The sequence below is a fragment of the Ambystoma mexicanum genome, chromosome 10, assembly GCF_040938575.1.
Source record: "Ambystoma mexicanum isolate Mex_15411 chromosome 10, UKY_AmexF1_1, whole genome shotgun sequence".
NCBI lineage: Eukaryota > Metazoa > Chordata > Amphibia > Caudata > Ambystomatidae > Ambystoma > Ambystoma mexicanum.
The window spans coordinates 1,020,021,778-1,020,041,297 of NC_090932.1; the positions used below are offsets into that span (position 1 = coordinate 1,020,021,778).

At 46.3% G+C, this 19,520-nt stretch overlaps 1 protein-coding gene across 4 annotated transcripts in view; it reads right to left on the minus strand.

Annotated features, from left to right (window-relative positions):
- DVL3 (dishevelled segment polarity protein 3) overlaps nt 1–19,520 on the minus strand; it is a 1,011,569-nt gene that overhangs the window by 127,969 nt on the left and 864,080 nt on the right. For 2 of the 4 annotated variants that reach the window (XM_069618830.1, XM_069618832.1), the window contains 2 exons: nt 9,797–9,864; nt 9,187–9,336 (listed from right to left, as the gene is read on the minus strand). In XM_069618830.1, coding sequence (XP_069474931.1) covers nt 9,187–9,336; nt 9,797–9,864 — 218 coding nt within the window. The remainder of the gene's footprint in view (nt 1–9,186; nt 9,337–9,796; nt 9,865–19,520) is intronic. The other 2 variants (XM_069618831.1, XM_069618833.1) reach the window with 1 other exon arrangement.

Here is a 19,520-nt window from a genome sequence, read left to right on the forward strand (position 1 = left end):
AGGCCTAGCAACCTCAAAAAGTCGTAGGCTGGGAGACCCTTGGGCATTTTGAAATTTGGTGATCATCTGCAGAATATCTTGAGCCCTCACCTCTGGTGGCGAGGCTTTTCCCAGGGAAGTGTCCAGGACAGCTCCAATGAACTGGAGTCTCTGTGATGGTATCATCTGTGACTTCTTTAAATTGAGGGAGAAGCCCAGTTTGTGAAGGAAGTGGTAGACATAATCTAACTGGATCTGAGCTTGTTCCGAAGATACAGCTCTGATCAGCCAATCGTCCAGGTAGGGGTAGACGTGGATCCCTTCCCTCCTTAGACTTGCAGCCACTACCGACATTAGCTTGGTGAAGACCCTCTGGCGGAGGTCAGCCCAAATGGCAGAACTCGAAATTGATAATGAGAGCCGCCAATTGCGAACCTCGGGTATTTCCTGTGTTTGAGATGTATTGGCATATGGAAATAAGCATCCTAGAGGTCCAGAGATACCAGCCAGTCCTGGAGCTGGAGGGCCTGAAGGATCTGAGAGAGAGTTACCATCTTGAACTTGTCCTTCCTGAGGAACTTGTTCAATTCTCGTAGGTCCAAGATAGGTATAAGTCCTCCGTCTGTCTTCGGTATGAGAAAGTAGGGGGGGGTACCAGCCCTTGTTCCTGTCCGCTACAGGTACCGGTTCTATGGCTCCTTTCTCTAGCAGGTCTACAATCTCCTGCAAGAGGAGCGGATCTGGAACTTTCAGAGAGCAGTTCCCCCGGTGAATGACTCTGAGGGATGGGTAGAAAAGGCAGGCAGTAACCTTGGGCAACTGTCTCCAATGCCCAAGCATCTGACGTAATAGCCTGCCATTCCGTCAGATGTTCAGTTAACCTGCCCCCTACTGGTGTTTTGTGAGGAGAGTCCTCAGAGCGGTTTGGAGGCGGCTGATGCAGATGCCGAGGGTAAAGAGGCACCTGCTGCTGCTGCGGCTTTTGTGTTTTTACCCCGTCCACCTCGGTGTAACGCTCACCTGATTCCCGCAGAGATGCCGGTCTTGACTGGGTGAATGCTGTAACACACGGTTGGCTCTTTGGGCTGGACCTCTGTGCACTGTATGTCTGACTCGAAGAGTAAGATGTCTGCAGATAGAAAATATGGGATTAATGAACTGGGGTTATTGGGTGCCTCTCTCCTCTTCCCTTTCTCTTCTCCTGTAGAACCCCAAAGGTTAACACCCTCACCTTAGGTAAGTGAACGCCAAGCTCTCCATCTGCCTCGGGGCAGGGTGCCGTAACCAGTTTCTTCACTGGATAAGGGTGCAGGCCTCTTGACTTCAGAGGACTGCTGTCCGTCGTTAACTGCACGAACGGTAAGTTCTGGGCACTTCAAATGTCTTAAAAGTCTTTTGTAATGATATCTCTTGTTTTGCAGGGTTCCGGCGATGGCGGATGGCGGGCTGATGAGAGTTGAGGATCGAATCGAACCCGCGTGAGGAATAGAAGCGCCTGGAAGCACGTAAGTAAGCGCTTGTAGCCTGCTTCATGATGCGCACTAACTGTCCCTTTTATCTTGCAGGTACAAGTTCGGAGCTTTAGAGAAGCTGAAGGGTGCTGGAATACCCACTGGATTCGGCGTGGGAAGGAGTAATGGCACGTGAGTAATAAAGTTGCCCAATGTCTTTAAACGCACCTTCTTTTGTCTTTCAGATGCGGGATGCAGCGCCGAAGGCCTCCGGAGCGTGCGAAGAGCTGGTAAGCTTTTGTCTTTCAGATGCCGGAATGCAGTGCGAAGACCTCCGGAGCATGCGAAGAGTAGGTAAGCCTTTGTCTTTCAGATGCCGGAATGCAGCGCGAGGCGTTGGTGACAGCCGATGGACCAGGTAAGAGATGCGCTGCCACTGAAGACCGTAGTGCTAACCTGTTCTTTCTTTGTCTTTACAGGTGCTGCTGAAGACTGGATTCCAGGATGGTAAGCCTTTGTTCCCTTAGGCCCAGGATCAGAAGCAGAAGGCACGATGAGCGTTCTGCTGCAGATAATGCAGAATAACGCAAAGCAAGATTCATCCATCGGGTGTGGTTTAAATAGCCTCCTGTAGTGCTTAGGTGTCTCCTTCCACAGCCACGCCTAGGTAAGAAAAGAGTTCCTGCTTTCCAGAAGAGTTCCAGTGTTCTGAACCTAGGGAGTGGCTCCTGCCCCACCCAACAGGAAAAGTAGTCCCAAACAGAAGAGGATCAGGGGTTCAACTGGCAGGTAAGTAAGCAGCATGGTCTGCTGCAGGTAAGTCCACCCAAGCATTATGAGCCCGGCGCTTCCAGCGCTGGGACTGGGCATCTTTATGAGCCTGGTGCCACTGGCGCCAGGACAGGGTCCAAAAGGTCCCAATTGGGACTGGCTGGCACTCGGAACCGGGGTTATGGGTCTGCTTCCAAGGGAGTCGGGTAAGTCCTGATCTTTTGGAAGCAGAGATCATGACACTCGGGTGAATTTTTTCTGACCCCTTTGAACCGGATGTCCTCTGCCCTTTCCGAATGCGGAATAGAAGCGAAAAGACTTACCTCTCCAAGAGGTTCCTGAGGGGCGATATGGTGTCTGACGGATTGCAGCTCCTAAGGATTTTGCTGCTGCCTTAGATGTTTGTAGTTTTTCTAAACTGTCAACCGCCTTCTTACCAAACAAAGAAGAGCCGTCAAAGGGCATATTCAAGAGTCTGCTTTGCACATCTGGAGCAAAACCAGACTTTCGCAACCAAGCAAATCTCAGGGTTGTTGTACTTGCCGCCAGGGCTCTGCTGATGCTGTCAGCAGAATCAATGCCAGTTTGAAGTGATTTGCACATAGCGTCTTTACCATCCTTGATGATGTTTAGGAACGCTTCCCTTTCTTCTCCCTCCGGGAGGCAGTCTGCCGCTGATGAAGCACACTCCCAAAGTGTGTGGCTGAACCTAGCGAGCGTACAAGTAGCATTGACGGATTTCAAAGCCATGCTACATGCGGAAAAGACTTTTTTGGCCATAGAGTCATATCTCTTATCATCCCTATCCTGTGGAACAGTAGGGTAAGCCGATTTACTACCTGCTGAAGTAGCTGCCTGAACAACCAGACTCTCCAGAGTTGGGTGTTTGGACAAAATATTCAGGGTCAGCAGAAGATACCCTATATTTAGCTAACAATTTTTTGTTAACCGCTGGGATTACTTCAGGTGTTTCCTAGTTTGCCAATATTCTCCTTTGTAATGCCGCATGAAATGGCACCACAGGATCCTCCTGTGGACCTTTGACCAAGATGTCTGTGAGGTTGTCTTGCTGAAAAGCAGGTGAGGGTGTGGACCACCCCATAAACTCTATTATCCTTGCCATCAAGGTTTTATAAGGGGTTTCAGCATGTTCCCCTGGGTCTGGTGTGGCAAATTCCACTTCTGGGGAAGTGTCCAACCCACTTGCTTCCTGTAGGGATTCATGGAGGTCTTTAAACCTACCTTCCTCAGAGGTAAATTCCTCTGGTGCAGGAGTCGCAGGTCCCTGCAACTCAAAATGTCTTTCCTGATCCAAATCCTCCCCTTCTTCATAAATAGAAGATAAGACTCTGGAGTGATCAGGTTTTTAAAATGGTGTAAATCCCATTTCCAGAGCAGAAGGAGCCAAATTCGTCATGATTGGCTGAGAAAACTTCGACGTCGTTGACGCAGACGTTAGAGGTTTCAAAGCCATCGAAGCCAACGAAAAAGCCGTCGAGAAAGGTGGTAGATGAACTCGAGAGTATCGGGATTCTACTCGAGGTTGTCGATGACACTCTCGTGCTCGAGGCTCTGGCCACTGGCTGTGAGGTGGCCGTGGGTTTATCCTTTCTCGCCGTCGACTCGACTGACCTGTGTGTCGAAGAACCCTTCGATAACGGCGTCGACGACGCCCGATCTATGTGTCTAAGGGATCTTCGACGACGGAGTCGAAGACGCAACTTTGACTTTACTCGAGGGTTTGTGATGCTCTCGAGTGGCTTCTTTCGCTGGGTGCTGCGACTCGCGGCTTTTTGATTTTTCGGGTCTTTCACCCAGGGTATCACCCTCAGCAGTCTTCGAGGGGGTCGAGGCCGCTTTCTCGAAGACGCTTAGCATCTTTTTCCAGAATTCCTCCCACTCAGCCTGAGAGCTATGTTTTGTGGGGCAGGAGACCCTTTTTGGGGAAACGGAAGAAGACTAAGACGAGGAAGGGGATCTTCGACATCTCTTTTTTGAATGCTTAGATCTTGAAGAGTGATGGGAACTGCTTCGAGACCTAGAACGAGAATGTCTTTTGTGATGGCGAGGAGACGAATGTCTTGACTCCGCCGAGGAAACTTTCGAAGAAGTTTTAACTGCCTTACCTCTCTTGAGCTTCCCCTTACGCTCCTTCAAGGCTTTCGCCGTCATGGACATGCAGTCTTCGCACTCCGAACAATGGTGCTCGATTCCCAGGCAGGGAACGTGAGGATCCGTCAACGACATTTTCTTCCCACAGTCTCGAAATTTTTTGAAGCCGGACCATGGAGTTGTCGGTTTGGGTGAGGAAGCCATCAAGTACGAGTCGGTATTCACGAGGAATATTGATATATTTGACTGAAGAACTGAGCAACGATATTCCGAGGCCCCACGAAGCGTGGAAAAATGGAACTGAGCAACGGATGCTGCGCAAGTCTATTTATACGCGTGATGACGTCGGTGTCGATACAGAGGCCGTCAAGGGACATCGGCTCGAGGGACGTCGACGCGCAGCGGCCTCTACTGAAAAAAAATTCCAAGGTCAGCAAGCTGGGAGATGATCTATCAAAGATAAGGAATACGTCGGAGGACACAATCCCTTCGAAATATATTTTTTATTTTAGAAGAGAAAACACGAATATGGCCACTTGTTGGCTTCATATATAAGAACTATTTATACTGAAAAGTAAACATAAATAACCAAATCTGCGAATACAAACAATATACATTCAGTTTTGTGAGGAAGGGTACAGAAAAAATAGGGGAGAAGGAAATAAGAAGAAGAGGGAAGCAGCATAAACAATTGACAAGGCAAGCAAACACTTATTCTGTTCAGGGTCTGTTATCCATTCAAGTTACACAGACAACTCTAGTTCAAAATAAGAATTTTGGTCTATCCATGCAATTTTTTATGGATACATTGAAAAGAAGGCAGATCATAACTAACTGACCCTTACAAGCTCAGGGGTATAGTTTATAAACTTAATGATGAGAAATCAATGTTTTTTCACAAAAATCCTAAAGCAAAATTCAAGGACAGTGCCACAGCCTGCCAGTATAGGTCTGCCTGGTGGTTTACCTGCATCTTTATGGATTTTAGGAATTTCATACAATTTTGGAATGGAACAATTAGGTTTATTGAGAAATTGTGCTTCTTAATCAGTGATCCAGGATCGTTGAAGGGCATATTCCGTGATCTCCAGAATACATTTCTGAATGTCCTTAGTCCTTAGTCGGATCTTTGCGGAGGGGGCGGTAGCTACCTGGTACATTAAGAAGATCTAGGACCATATTGTGATATTGTGCCTGATTTAAGACTACAATGCCCCCCCCCTATAGAAATATTACAATATGTTGGGATTACATCTGTTTGTTTTTGTAGGGGCTGAATTCAAGATCAAACTTTCCTGAAGAAGGTGGTCTTTTACTGTTTACACACCACCGAAACACCAATCGTGCCACGCCCGTGGCATAGGTGCATATGTACCTGTGACCAGAGGACGTTGTCACCCACGTTTATCAGTGGAAGGCGTAGTACATCATTTCAGCCTGTGTCATGTACACCACTTTGATATAACCTTCTACGTTTTTTTTGCCTTACCAAAAGCATTAGTGTACATTAGTACATCATCTCAGCTTGTGACATAACCTTTCAAGGTTTGTTCTTAGTATAAGTAAATGTTACACATTACTTTTCTGTTCGCTACACAGATTTGCTTGCGTTGTGTTTTTTTTTTTGCCTGCCTGAGTTCGGCACAATGCACAGTTTTTTTTTCTTGTTGCATAATTTTGCTTTAGCATTTTTGTGAAAAAACATTGATTGCTCATCATTAAGTTTATAAACTATACCACTGAGCTAGTAAGGGTCAGTTAGTTATGATCTGCCTTCTTTTCAATTTATCCATAAAAAATTGCATGGATAGACCAAAATTCTTATTTTGAACTAGAGTTGTCTGTGTAACTTGAATGGATAACAGACCCTGAACAGAATAAGTGTTTGCTTGCCTTGTCAATTGTTGATGCTGCTTCCCTCTTCTTATTTCCTTCGCCCCTATTTTTTCTGTGCCCTTCCTCACAAAACTGAATGTATTTTGTTTGTATTCGCACATTTGGTTATTTATGTTTACTTTTCAGTGTAAATAGTTCTTATATATGAAGCCAACAAGTGGCCATATTCGCGTTTTCTCTTCTAAAATAAAAAATATATATTTTCTTTACATATTTTTTGAATGTTGTTTTATATGTGCTACTAATAAGAGGCAGAATTTAGGTTTGTTTGACTGGTCATACAAAAATACATATGTTTCACTGAATGATTTGTTCTGTTTTAGCTATTAGTTGAATATGCACTGATAGGCGTCTAAACGACACTTTAACGTGAGTCTTTCGGGAACATCCTTTGTTATATGTTAGTTCTATACTCCACTGTGTTCCCGAGATATTGGAGATCCTCTTTGTTTATACTAATGGAATACAGAGGCAACAAGCCGCAATAGACAGAGTCGTATGTACATGAGGCAATCTGTGACACTGTGCATTTGTATTATGCATACTGTTCTGTCCTAGAGGGTTAGACTAAAGTGAATGGGTTTTGTTGTGGCTCATGTGGCTCTGAATATGACTGGGAGAATATATCTCATTAGCTTGCATGAATTGTGCCTACCACCAGATAGCGGACTTGCATTTTATTGTTGGCAGTGGTTTAGGCCTTATCTGCCTATCTAAAAGGGAAAGGGGAATTCTTAACGCATTCTATAACCGACTCTCAATCCCCAGACAATTTATGTTAAGAATTAGAGATATCCTTTGGTGGTACCCTATATACAATTATGAGGGTAAAATAAAGGATACAGTCCCCATTTTCACGTATTCTCTTCTCACATTTATGTATCACACTGGCGGTAGGGTCAAGCCAAAGTTGATGACTTTATTTGTGAATATGAAGAAAATATTTGTCTCTGATCTAAATCTCTCTTAATATAAATTGTGTTCAAATTCAGGATCAACATGCACAATAAAAGGCTGTATTTTTGAAAATTGAAGATGCATCAGTCAACAAGCATTATAAGGACATATGTCTTTGCTGTACACAAACATCATAACAACAGTACAGGCTTATGTTATTTCCCATTGACAAGGCGTAGTAATCAGTGCATATTTGTTACCTTACAAAGAAATGTCAGGAATGCATTTGAGGTCTGCACCATTAAACTGTGGCACGCTGTCTAAAGAAAACTGCACATCCCAGAACCACTGTCATTCTGGAAAAGGTGCGCAAGACCTGGCCCTCCAAAAGACACTTGGCAAACCAGAAATTCTGCCACCTAGGCACACAATAGGCTACCTTCAACCCCATCACAAGTGACTAAACTCACTTTGGGGTTTACAGCCCCTGCTCACAGATAGCGGAACATGTCTAGGAAAGCTCCCAAACAATTCAACCAACATGGCACTCAACCGGATTCAATAGAGGACAGATGCAAATTGATGATAGTACTAAACCTACTAGCCAACTCCAACCAACCTCGATGATCAGCCATCTGAAAAAAGGAAGCAACTTTCGGACTGAAGGGTGCCTGCTAAACTCAGCACCTGTGTACCCCCCCTCGTCACGCAGGCATGGCTTTTAGGGTCGCAATCCACCAGCAGATAGTGATGGACACAAATAGCACCATAAATGGCCCTCTCTTCATATGATGCAACAAATTACCAAATACTAACATCTAACTTGCAACCTCGTACCCTAACCACTACCCACTTTATCTGCACTAGAACCCAACATCCACCTAACACTACTCAACTCTACTCTACAAGTATAGTAAGTATCCACTCACACCCTACACCTCTCCTTGACCTTCACACTACATTGCAACCATTAACCAACAATTACCCAGGCCAGGATGATAACTGAACAGCTCAACCTGAACACACACATTACAGGTTTCTGAAAACATAGAACACTTACGTGCAGCAAGGTATAGTCTGAACGGACAGCCGCACACCACCATTTCATCAAGAGAAATCTTGCTAACCTCCTAATACACATTGCATCACCCTCCTTTTACACCACCTAAGGCACTAGGAATCCATTCCAATGCCATAAGCAGCACTATAGTGGAACCAATAACATACCAATACAACCTTCTTCTCCACCATTTACCACTGAATGACTGTTCTATGAACACACCTTCAGTCTATAAAACCATTACCCTTGTTACACAAAATATGTGTGATTAATTACCCAGAGTTAAAGGTTTAGTCTGCTATACCAACCCCTTGCCATGCAGCCCTCATTTTTCAACTGCGGGCCTGCAAAATGCTTGGGGTACAGTGAAGGACGTTATCCCCCTCCCCTTTGCGTGGCTGCACACAGTCTAGCACTTGCCCCATTGTATATCATGCATGCAGACTGTGTATTGCCCTGACTGTCTACCTCTCGATTATGGTCGATCCTGACTTATGCGTTTCCGGATGTGGAAACTGGTCTTCAGATGGCTGTCACCAAGGGGTATGAAGATATTGCAACTTTATTTCCCCTGCTGGCTATCACCAGAGGCACTAGGTGTGCATCTGCTTGTACAGGGAGGGAGTCTGTCAATGCTACTGTCTTAGACATATTAAATGCATCTAGAAATCTCAGCTCATGTCTTTTTGTTAGCTTCATTCACTTACACAATGATATCAGCCTAACTTGGTGTAACCAGAGGATTGGGAGTTTTCGCATGGTTTGCTGTTCCTTTCACACATGTGAGTTAGACAGCACATTTCACTTTTACAGAGACTAGTGCTCAAAGGCCCTATAGACGAGGACTGAAATGTCTACTTTCCTAGTATGACCCAGTATCAATAGCTCCCTCTATCACTTCCCATGGACTTCCTAAAAACAAGAGAAAAATGTATTGTTCCCCAAGGTAGCAGTGACAGCAGAGGTGAGAAGCCATGCGTTGGGGGGCATGGGCAGCCCTGGCATGGAGCAGGCACTTACGTTCCATTTCTGGGATGGAGCTGGTGATGGAAGAGCTAGTGGAAGTGATTGTGCTCATGGAGGGACTCATACCATACGCCGGGTAGGTACTGGTCATGGCTGCCGTGTGCGATACCCACGCCGCCGGGTCGATGGGTCGTATGGGCTCACCTGCAGAGATGACAATGGTCAGTGGTTATGTCAGAAGGTCACTTTCCCCATCTGGGGGGTTCGCAGACTGCGCTAGCTGCACTCTAAAGCATCCAAAAACACAAATTGGAGATGAAGATTACAGCAAATCTTCATCACTTTAATGCGAACAGTCAACGGGAGAAAATACAAACAGCATTGCTTATCGCTAGCATAATCAGAATTAACAGCACATGATCATAGCAACATGCATGCCTTCTTACACAGCTATTATGGAGGAGGTCTTGGTACCCTGCCAGATAGAACAGAATAATGGAACAAGCTCATTCTCATCAACCTATTTACAATCCTGGATGCCTTCATTTTGAGACCCACACTCTACTGCGAATTGGCTACTCAAAGTAAATTGGAACATTAAGGCCGAAAAACGTTCTCACTCTGGTTATTTGCTTTAAGAGGTACACGTCTGTTATGCACTTACTCCTGGGCAATGTGAAGCAGCCCCGAGGGGTGGGGTCCCAGCATTTGGCAACAGTCAGCATGATGGGCCTGTTGGAAAGAAGGATAGCATTAGAAATGTTGGGAAGGGTAAATGAGCCATGCTGTCGACACCCCGAGGCAGCCCTGCCCACCCCCAAAGAACATTTTCATGATAAGATATCCCTCCATTCTCCGTGCACGGCAGCACCAAGAATTGGGTGACTTCCCAGAACCCTTAAAAGGTATAGAAGCCCATCAGGTAAAACAGGACCCATTAAAGCAAATCAGCCACTCACAGGGAGGCGGCCCCAAGGGGTACCACTCCACAGCCTGAAGATCATGCCACAGGGGAAACCCTAAGAAATGGCTCCCCATTTAACATCTTTGGCTCAACAGATGCCTGGGAAATAGAAGTAGAAAACTCTCAGGCACTGCCACTACCTCCCCACAATTCATGGGCACCAAGTCTAAAAACATTTACTTTTAACTTTAGTCCCAAGTATGATCTGTGGGGTTTGAATTAGTATTCCACCCCTAGCCCCAAATATCCCGAGGAGCATGCCCAATCAAAGCCCAGAATAATTTTACGGAGGATTCAGTGGGTCAGAAAGAACTCTGCCACTTCCCCAAGTAACAATTTCTGTGACCACACCCATACAGGCAGTGAAAAAGAAGTAGCCCAGCAGCCTCACTTCTGAGAACCAGGAAGCTGCAGAATTAGGTCGTTCATACACCTTGTGACACTGGCGGATGAATCTTGGAATCGTTTTGTTGTTGCGAGATTGGCATGGTTGTTGATTGGTAGGAGGATACTTGTACTTTCGAAGACATACTTGTAAGCGAGTTGTAGACTTCTCCAAAGCACAAAGTGCAACAGCGCCTGTAGCTCTGAGCAGGGGCAGAAATTGTTTTTTCTTGGGGGGTGGGGGGTGGGTGGTGCTCCGACCCGGAGCACCTGCGTATGTCCCAGCATCAGCTCTGAGTGAGCCCTTAGAGTGACATGTGATGTGTAGCTCGAGAAAACATGCATTTGACTCACCCAAGAGTGTACACAGGGATTGGCCATACATGTGTGTTCTGTAGCCAGGCATCACTCTGGCTTTGTTCTTTCATTCCCTGTGCTCAGAGACGGTCTCTGTAATTGGTCAGGGTTGATGTTGCAGTTCAGAAGGTTCGGCTGGCTGCGGAATCCATTGCCCTGTCTTTATTCTGTCCACTATCCGCCACGGTCTAGTTATTTCCTCAATCTTAGCGCAGATCATAGAGGTCCCTCTGAGCACTGCTACAGGCTCACCAATGTGGTGATTCAGAACGGCAAGGTTGTGGAGTACAGCATGTGGATCTGAGGCAGTGGTCTCCAAGTCTGGCCCCCGAGAGCACTGACCAGACAAATTGCTCAGGATAACCACAGACTACGTAATGAACACCCATTTAGAGGCACTGCGTTCAAATGGCCTTAGCAGCTACTCTAAAAACATGGAGTTGATTTGGCTCTTGATAAAGAGACTTACAGGCCACTGATCTAAGGAACAGCAGCAGAGCTGTGTTCATTAAAAAATGTCCAACACAAAAGAGGAAGAAGTAAGAACACGTCAGTCTCCCCGGGAATCAACAGGACCCTTGTGTGAAGATTTCAGGAGGGGCTGGGGGGGTACAATGCTGAATACTCCCCCCTGATGTTGAGACATTATGTAATAGTGGAGAGATGGTTCCCAGCTGCCTATGATGAACTACAGTGACCAGAATTCCTTGCAGCATGAACTGGATTTAACCATGCAAACCTGAATTGAATTGCCTCCCTGATGATTGTAAGAGGCATTGCAGCATTTGGAGACGAAAATAACTAGGCTATAAGACATAACTGGGCTATAAGACAGAACTGGGAACCAGCATGGGCCCCTCACCCCCACAGAAGAAAACATTGCTTTGGAACTCCAGAGGGGCCACACCAGGGTGGTCCATACTTCACAATGGAATTCCACACTGCTTAACACTCCCTCCCCACCAATCAGGTTAAGCCACTATGCAATGGAGGAGAGTTGGTTCTGGGCTGATTATGATAAACTACGGGGGCCTGAATTCCTTGAAGAATTAACTGGATTTAACAATGTACACCTCAATTCAACCACCTCGTTGATAATTGCAAGGGGCATGCAGGCACTTGGGGGAGAACTCTGCTGGGCTGCAAGGCAAGTGTACCAGATGCCCCTCATCAATCACAGAAGAACACATTGTACTGATATGCTGCCAGTTCAGAGAGTGTGTACCACCCCCTCTAGGCATGTTGTGCAAAACCAGAGCACGAAGATGGGACAAATGAAAGAAGCATTAGTTTCAGGTGCCCACCGTTCCATGGTATTCAGTGATGTTTCAAAGCTTTGATTGTATTAGTGCTTTTAGGCAACTACTCAAAATAAAGAATGAAAACGAGAGAATGCTAAAAAAAAAATGTCATGCAAAATCTAGAAAACATTCAATATACATTTTCAAAATTCAGAAAAATCTAATTTTAATTTTTTAAAAAAAGAAACGTCTCTAGGCTGACTGAAGGGGAAGAGTGGTGAGGCAGCCAGGGACAGTATTTCCAGAGGAGTTAGGCAAGAGTAAATACATTATGCCGTAACCCATGTGTTGAAGGAAGGTCCAAAAGAGTAGAGGTTAGCATTGAAGGGTTTACGGGAACCATCACGTGTTACAAAAAGCATTTACATGACCGATTGTTTGTGATTGCTTTTAATTCACTTAATTTCACATGTTGGATGTCAATGTATTTCTGATGTAAAAGGCCTTCAAATGGATTCTGTCCTCCCACGTATTCCTCATCTTGCAGGAATGTAGGGTAGGTCTGCCAGATCAAACACCATCAATCGCCTTGTTTGCCCAAGGATTAAGAGAAGCCGGGGAAAAGGTCGCCCCTTTCCAGTTATGTCTCCTCTTGCTTGGTACAACCTCCCAGTTAAGATGCGCATAGAGGAGAGCCTTAAAAACTCCTGAATAAAACTCAAGACCCTTTTAGTTAAATAGAAAATCCACACAATGTTCACTTCCTGCTCAGAACTCTCATTTTGTGTAGCCCATTTGGGTACTTTTGTGCTTTTCGTCTGTGTTTTTAGTTCCTGTCCTGTGTTATAGGTGTGCCCTGATGCCTGCGGGCTACGGTGCGTTATAAACATAACATCTTATGAAACCTGCATATCCAGCTGTAGCTGCTTCGAAAAAGAATTCTACGGGTGGCTCTGCACATCTATGCCCGTCGACTTGATGTCCCTCGAGGGCCTCCGTCTCAGTGTCGACATCATCGATGGTATATAGCATTTTTCCACACGAGCTAACGCTTCGGATTATCGGCACACAGGTTCTTGGACTAAAAAAACGTTTGTTTTAGTGAAATGGCATCGTCGTCAGCATCATCTACTCTGAGATCGGGGTTCAAGAAGTAACACAACTCTGCGAAGAAAGTGTCCCTCACAGACCCCAATTGAGTGTGTTTATGGTGCCTGGGATCCTCTCACGCAACATCAGAGCGTGGGTCTTGCCGATCGATGACAATGAAGTCCCTGAAGAGCGTAAAGGCAAACTGGCTGCAGGTCGGTCCCATAAATATAATTCGACAACCCCATCGAAAAGGCGATCCTCCGACATGTCGAGAGATGATTCTCCTCGTCACAAGAAAGCTAAAAGGTCCGGATCACGCAGTGGTTCAAACCAATCGTCATCTTCCTCACGGCGGTTGAAGAAAAGGCGCCACAGGTAGCCGTCTAGTTCCTCCCAGGAACGGGTTTCATGCCCAACTAAATCGGCCTCACTGGCCAAATGGGAGAGGTTCAGACTAAAGATGCAAAGTATTCCAGAAAGCGGCCTTGACCCCCTAGAAAAAAGATAAGAGCCATCCCAGTGTCAACAAGCACGACAAAAAGGGCACGGGACAAAACCTGTGTGCCCTCGGGTCGGGTTGTCATTGAGAAAACTCCTTGAGAAACCTCAGAGGGTGCCTCGAAGGAAAAGGATCAATCGAGATCATTGACGCCGAAAGACTCCACGTCGAGTCATAATAAAACTTCAACGCCACACCCATCACAGTCAAAGCCTTTGATGTCAGACGAGTTGAAGGCGAAGACTTCGATGACATTGTCGATGCAAATCCCAATATTCTCGACGGATGTCGAGAAAATATACACTTCACTGCCAAGGAAGGATTTTTTCAATTCCCTTTCCTCCATTTATGAGGATAATGAGCCTTTTTCAGATGAATCTCGTCCATTTGGATTGTAGTATGGGACACAAAATGTTCCAGAGGCCTTCATTTCTGAGGATTCAAGATTAAGGGACCTACATGACACCCTGCAATCTGCAAGTGTATTGGACACATCCCCAGAAATAGAATTTGGCAGGCCAGATCCCTCGGACCACGACGATGGATCTTATAGATAAATGATGTCTAGAGTGATAGGATATCTGGGATGGAGTAGGCCTGCACCACTATATGAGCAGGATGACCTGATATTTTAGACAAGGGACCCCAGGAGGACCCTATTCTACAATTCGATGTGGCTTTGCAAAAGAGTTAATGCCAAATGGGAGCAGCCCGAGTTACTTCCAGCTGTGAACAAAAAACAAACTAGCAAGTACCGTGCGCCAAGTAGTGATCCATACTATCTAAAAAAAGCACCCAAATGTTGAAAGCTTGGTAGTTCAGGCTGCCACTCTACATTCAGGCAACAAGCATACCCCAACCCCCCCAATCACCTGGACAGAGATGACAAGAGTTATGACTCGTGGGCTAAAATTCCTTTGCAGCGAGTATGGCCATTAAATCAGTAAATGCCACGTTGACTTTCACATTATGGGATTGTATAGCGATGGCGGCGGAACATATCCCCAAAGGGGAAGAACGAGACTGCTTTTTAAACATTGTGCAGGATGGGAAAGATGCGATGTGCGAATCCCTCCAGCTGGTCTCGACTCTGTGCGCATTATCAGGAGAGCAAATGGTGGCTTTCATGAACGCAGATTTACCTAGTTGAGAAAGTCTGGTTTTGCACTAGATGTACAGTCCAGACCTCTTAACATGCCCTTTGACTGCACTCATGTATTTGGCAGCAAGGCACCAGAGTCTGGAGAATTTTGCAGACGTTCAAAGCTGTAGCTTAGAGGAGCAGCTCTTTTCGCTATTACTCCTCAGTTGGGCGAGGGAGAGGATTGTAAAATCAAAGAGGTCAGAAAAGATTCCCCTGTGGTGGGCGGAGAAGAGGTACCAAGACCGCCCAAGCAGAAGCTACTTTACCATCAGCCCCTGCATCAGCCGCCTCTTAATCTCTCTGTGGCCTTAGTCCATAAGACCCCGGTGGGAGGCAGACTCTCACAGCATCTGAAAGAAGAGCAAGTTACTTACCAACTGGTAACGTTCTTTCGACTGGATGTTCCTCCAACGTATTCCACATCTTTGACATGTAATGTCCACAGCTGTGTACTTTGGAAATGTTTTGGTAGAGGGCGTCCTGCGTCGGGTCGATGTCGCTCGAAGGCCTCCGCCGAGGGCGACGTCACCGGACGTTGCAAATAGGACGCACGGCACCCGTAGCCTCAGTTTATGTTTTTTCCTCCATAACGTGTGACATGCTCGTAGCCAATGCCTGCTTGACTGCACATAGCCTTGAGGGGCAGGCTCGGAGGGCGATGTGGAATACGTTGGAGGACCATCCAGTCGAAAGAACGTTACCAGTTGGGTAGTAACTTGTTCTTCGAATGGATTGTGTCCTCCAACGTATTCCCCATCTTCGACAGACTCCCAAAGCAGTACCAGAAAATGGAGGAGGGAAAAGAATTTAGAATACCCAATCAGATGGCAGAATAAAGAACTGCCTTACCAAAGGCCATATCTCGACCATGGAGCGTATCCAGGGAGCAATGTTTGACAAAGGTGTGGATAGAAGCCCACGTCGCTGCGTCACAAATATTCCCAGTAGGAACTCCCTGCTGCAGGGCTGTGGAAGTTGCCACTCCCCTAATGGAATGAGCTTGCAACCCTTCAGGAGGGTCCTTGCCCGCCAATCTGTAACATTCAGTAATGGTGAGGATAATCCACCTGGACATGGTCTGTCTGGTAACAGCCTGGCCCAATAGGTGTCCAGCATACCCCACAAAAAGATGATCGTCCACTCTGACCCTGGACATCCTAGAAATATAAAAGCTCAGAGCTCTCCTAGGGTCCAACCTATGGAGTCACTGTTCTTTGTTACCAGGATGAGGAGGAGGATAGAAAGAAGGAAGTACCACATTCTGGCTTAAATGAAACTCAGACACTACCTTAGGTAGAAAGGAAGGACGTACCCTCAGTACAACCCTATCCTTGAGGAAAACAGTAAAGGGCGACTTAGATGAAAGTGCCTGCAATTCACTCACTCTGCGAGCGGATGTAACCGCAACCAAGAACACCGTCTTGAAAGAAAACAGTCTCAAAGGACAAGAGTGCAAAGGTTCAAATGGAGCAGCCATCAGGAATTTCAAGGCCAAATTCAGATCCCAAACCTGCACCTGAAACGGGGATGGTGGAAACACATTAGTGAGCCCTTTAAGAAATTGGGAAATCAAAGGAATCTTAAAATACGAACATTCTAAGTTTCTGCATCAGTTTGCAGAGAACCATCTTCTTTCAGATAACATCCTGCACCATTTACTGTTCCCTTTATTGAAAAGGGCCAAACAGCAGCACATTCAAACCCTTTAAAAAAAAAATCAAAGTAAGTGCGGCTATAAGGTTTGTCAACCAACCTCCCCCTTTCGCTTAAACCCATTTACAGACGGGGCTGCAGCTTAAACCACAAGTAACCCATGACTATGGCCGACGATAGAGAGAACAGAGACGAAGATTTTGAAGCTCTCTTTTTACCAAGAGGGAGCACAACACATGCTTTTCAGAACCCCGTTACTAGCCAAGAAAACCTAAGTGACAAATTTGTAAATAATTATTTTGCATGTATATAGCGCTACGAACCCACAGGCATCCGAGCGCTGCTCATTATTACCCACGGTGTGCGGTGCTCATTTATCGACCTTGGAAGGATGAAAGGCTGAGTTTGGCCCTGCCGGGATTCGAACCTGCATCAGCAGGCTCTGCCCGGATGTCAAAGCGAGTGCGCTACTTGCTGTGCTATCTGACCGGCTAACCTGAGAGATTTTCCATCAACAAAATTAACAAATACTGGGAACGGGGGACGATGAGGAAGTATCTTGAGAAAAAACAGACCCCTAGAGGCCTTAGAATATGTATCCTAACAGACTTCAGTAACAATGAATACCTAGACATAGCTGAAAAATAGGAGGAAAATCTGACAAGAAGTTCCAAGACCATGATAGAATTACTAACAGAACACGCTGACCGCGAACACCGGAGAATCGAGACACAAATAGAAACAGTCAAAAGAGAAATAAGTGCAATGCCCGCACTAGACGCAACTAAAGCAAAGAATCCCAAAACACTAACTAAAATCACACACAAACACCAGGACAAACTAAGAAAATCACCAATATTTTTTTGAGATGAGACACACTATGATCATGATAGAGTATACACTTTCCAGCCCAAATTTGACAATACAACTAGAACACGCTCACAAGAAAGCACAGCCATCTCGTCCCCCAGCAAGCTCCCACACAGACAGCGAGATTGACAGAAATAATGAAGGCACGTCAGGCACACCTAGAACAACTGCTAGTGGGGGGTATACTAAAAAACAAAAAGACTCCTTCGACCAAATCAAACGCTTCAAACGAGGCAACAGACAGGAATCGACAAAGCATGTACGATTCACAGTTCCGCCATCCACTGATACCAGAACCACGAACATAAATACAAGGGAGGAGGATGGAGACTAAACCCGACAAACAAGGGCAAGGACACGTGGCTACCACAGGAGACAACAAACTAACACGAGATAACCATGACAGCAAAAAATGTAGTTACAAACCTTTCAAAGAGGACACTGAGCCACTAGAAACCATAGTACTCAACAAGGGCCTATCAAAACAAGGGTTTCAAAAGCCCTCGCAGGACAAGGCTGCGGTGCTGAGCGACCCAGGTGAGCACAAGACTCTGCCCGACTATACGTAGCACGCTTTGCTACGCCCAGGCTTCCATGCCTAAAAGAACTGAGTTTCGGACCCTCTGTGGCAAAGCCCTCGCAGGACAAGGCTGCAGTGTTGAGCGATGCAGGGGCGCAGGAGACGCTGCTTGACTATACGTAGCATGCTTTGCTACGTCCACACCTCTGTGCCTATAAGAACAGAGGTTCGGACCCTCTGCGGCAAAGCCCTTGAAGGACAAGGCTGCGGTGTTGAGCGATGCAGGGGCGCAGGCGATGCTGCTCGACTATACATAGCACGCTTTGCTACGTCCATGCTTCAGTGCCTATAAGAACCAAGGTTCGGACCCTCTTTGGCAAAGCCCTTGCAGGACAAAGCCGTGGTGTTGAGTGATGCAGGTGCGCAGGAGACGCTGCCTGACTATACATACCATGCTTTGCTACGTCCACTCTTCTGTGCCTATAGAACCAGGGTTCGGACCCTCTGCAGCAAAGCCCTCACAGGACATGGCCGCAGTGTTGAGGGACGCAGGTTTTTGGCGGCGATGGGGTAGCATTGCAGATTGTGAGCGCAGACGTCCTCACCCTCCTGTCTGTGGCCGCAAGGTAAGAAGGTGCAGGGAGAGTTAGCTTCACTACATTACACAACCCCCACCTGACCATGTGCCCCTTCTCCCTATTGCACACATGTTGCTCCCCTGCAACCGATCCTCTCACCCCCACACGCTCGCGTCACCCATTCTTACATGCACCCCACACAACTTTAGGCCACGTGCACTCGCTCGAAACTTGCTTGCGTGCGCTCCCCCGCGTAGTAAGTCCCTGCATCCTGTTAGCACGCAAGTGCTGCCTCGCAACTTGGCCACGTGCGTTTTCTTGCTGCGTGCGCTCCCTTGCATAATAGGTCACTGCATACTGTTCGTGTGTGTGTGCGCTGCCTCGCTACTTTGCCACGTGCGCTCCCTTGCTTCTCTACCCATGTGCGCTTCCCTCGCATTGTAGGTCCACGTATTCTGTTCCGTCCCGCCCTCCGTTCCCTTCCTTCCTCTCACATCTTAGCCCTTCCCCGTCTTCAATCTATTGCGTAATTCTTTGATATGGTGTTGTGCTCCACGGTTTTGGCATTACATTGCATTGCCTGCATTCTTTTTTCTTAACATTTATTTAGGTGTTTGGTTTTTCAAAAAGAAAACCTTATACCTGCTAACTGTGCTAAAATCTTTAAAAACGAATTTTCCCGCCTATGTCCATCATAACGGAAATCATTTTAACCAATAATCAATGTCAGTTAACCAGTAGGCGTCACCCCAATCTTGGGCTTACTCCCTTCAATCCTAATAAAAGTCTCTTTCAGAAACCTAAACAAGGCCAGGATCACAGGAATCCATTCTTTCGGCGTAAACGCAGCCCACCAGTCATCAGCCGCGATCGACTCGATTTCCTTGATTAATCTGCCTAGGATGTTTGGTCTTTGTATCTCTTACAACTGGGCAAAATAGTACCAAATGTCTCAGAGTGTCTTTCTAGTCTTTGATCAAGCACAGCCTACATGATGTATCGAACCCACAATCCCGCGTTCTTGGTCTAAAAATGTCTCTTGTGGGGAACAGGTTTAAGCGAAAGCTCATGAACTGTGCTCTAAAA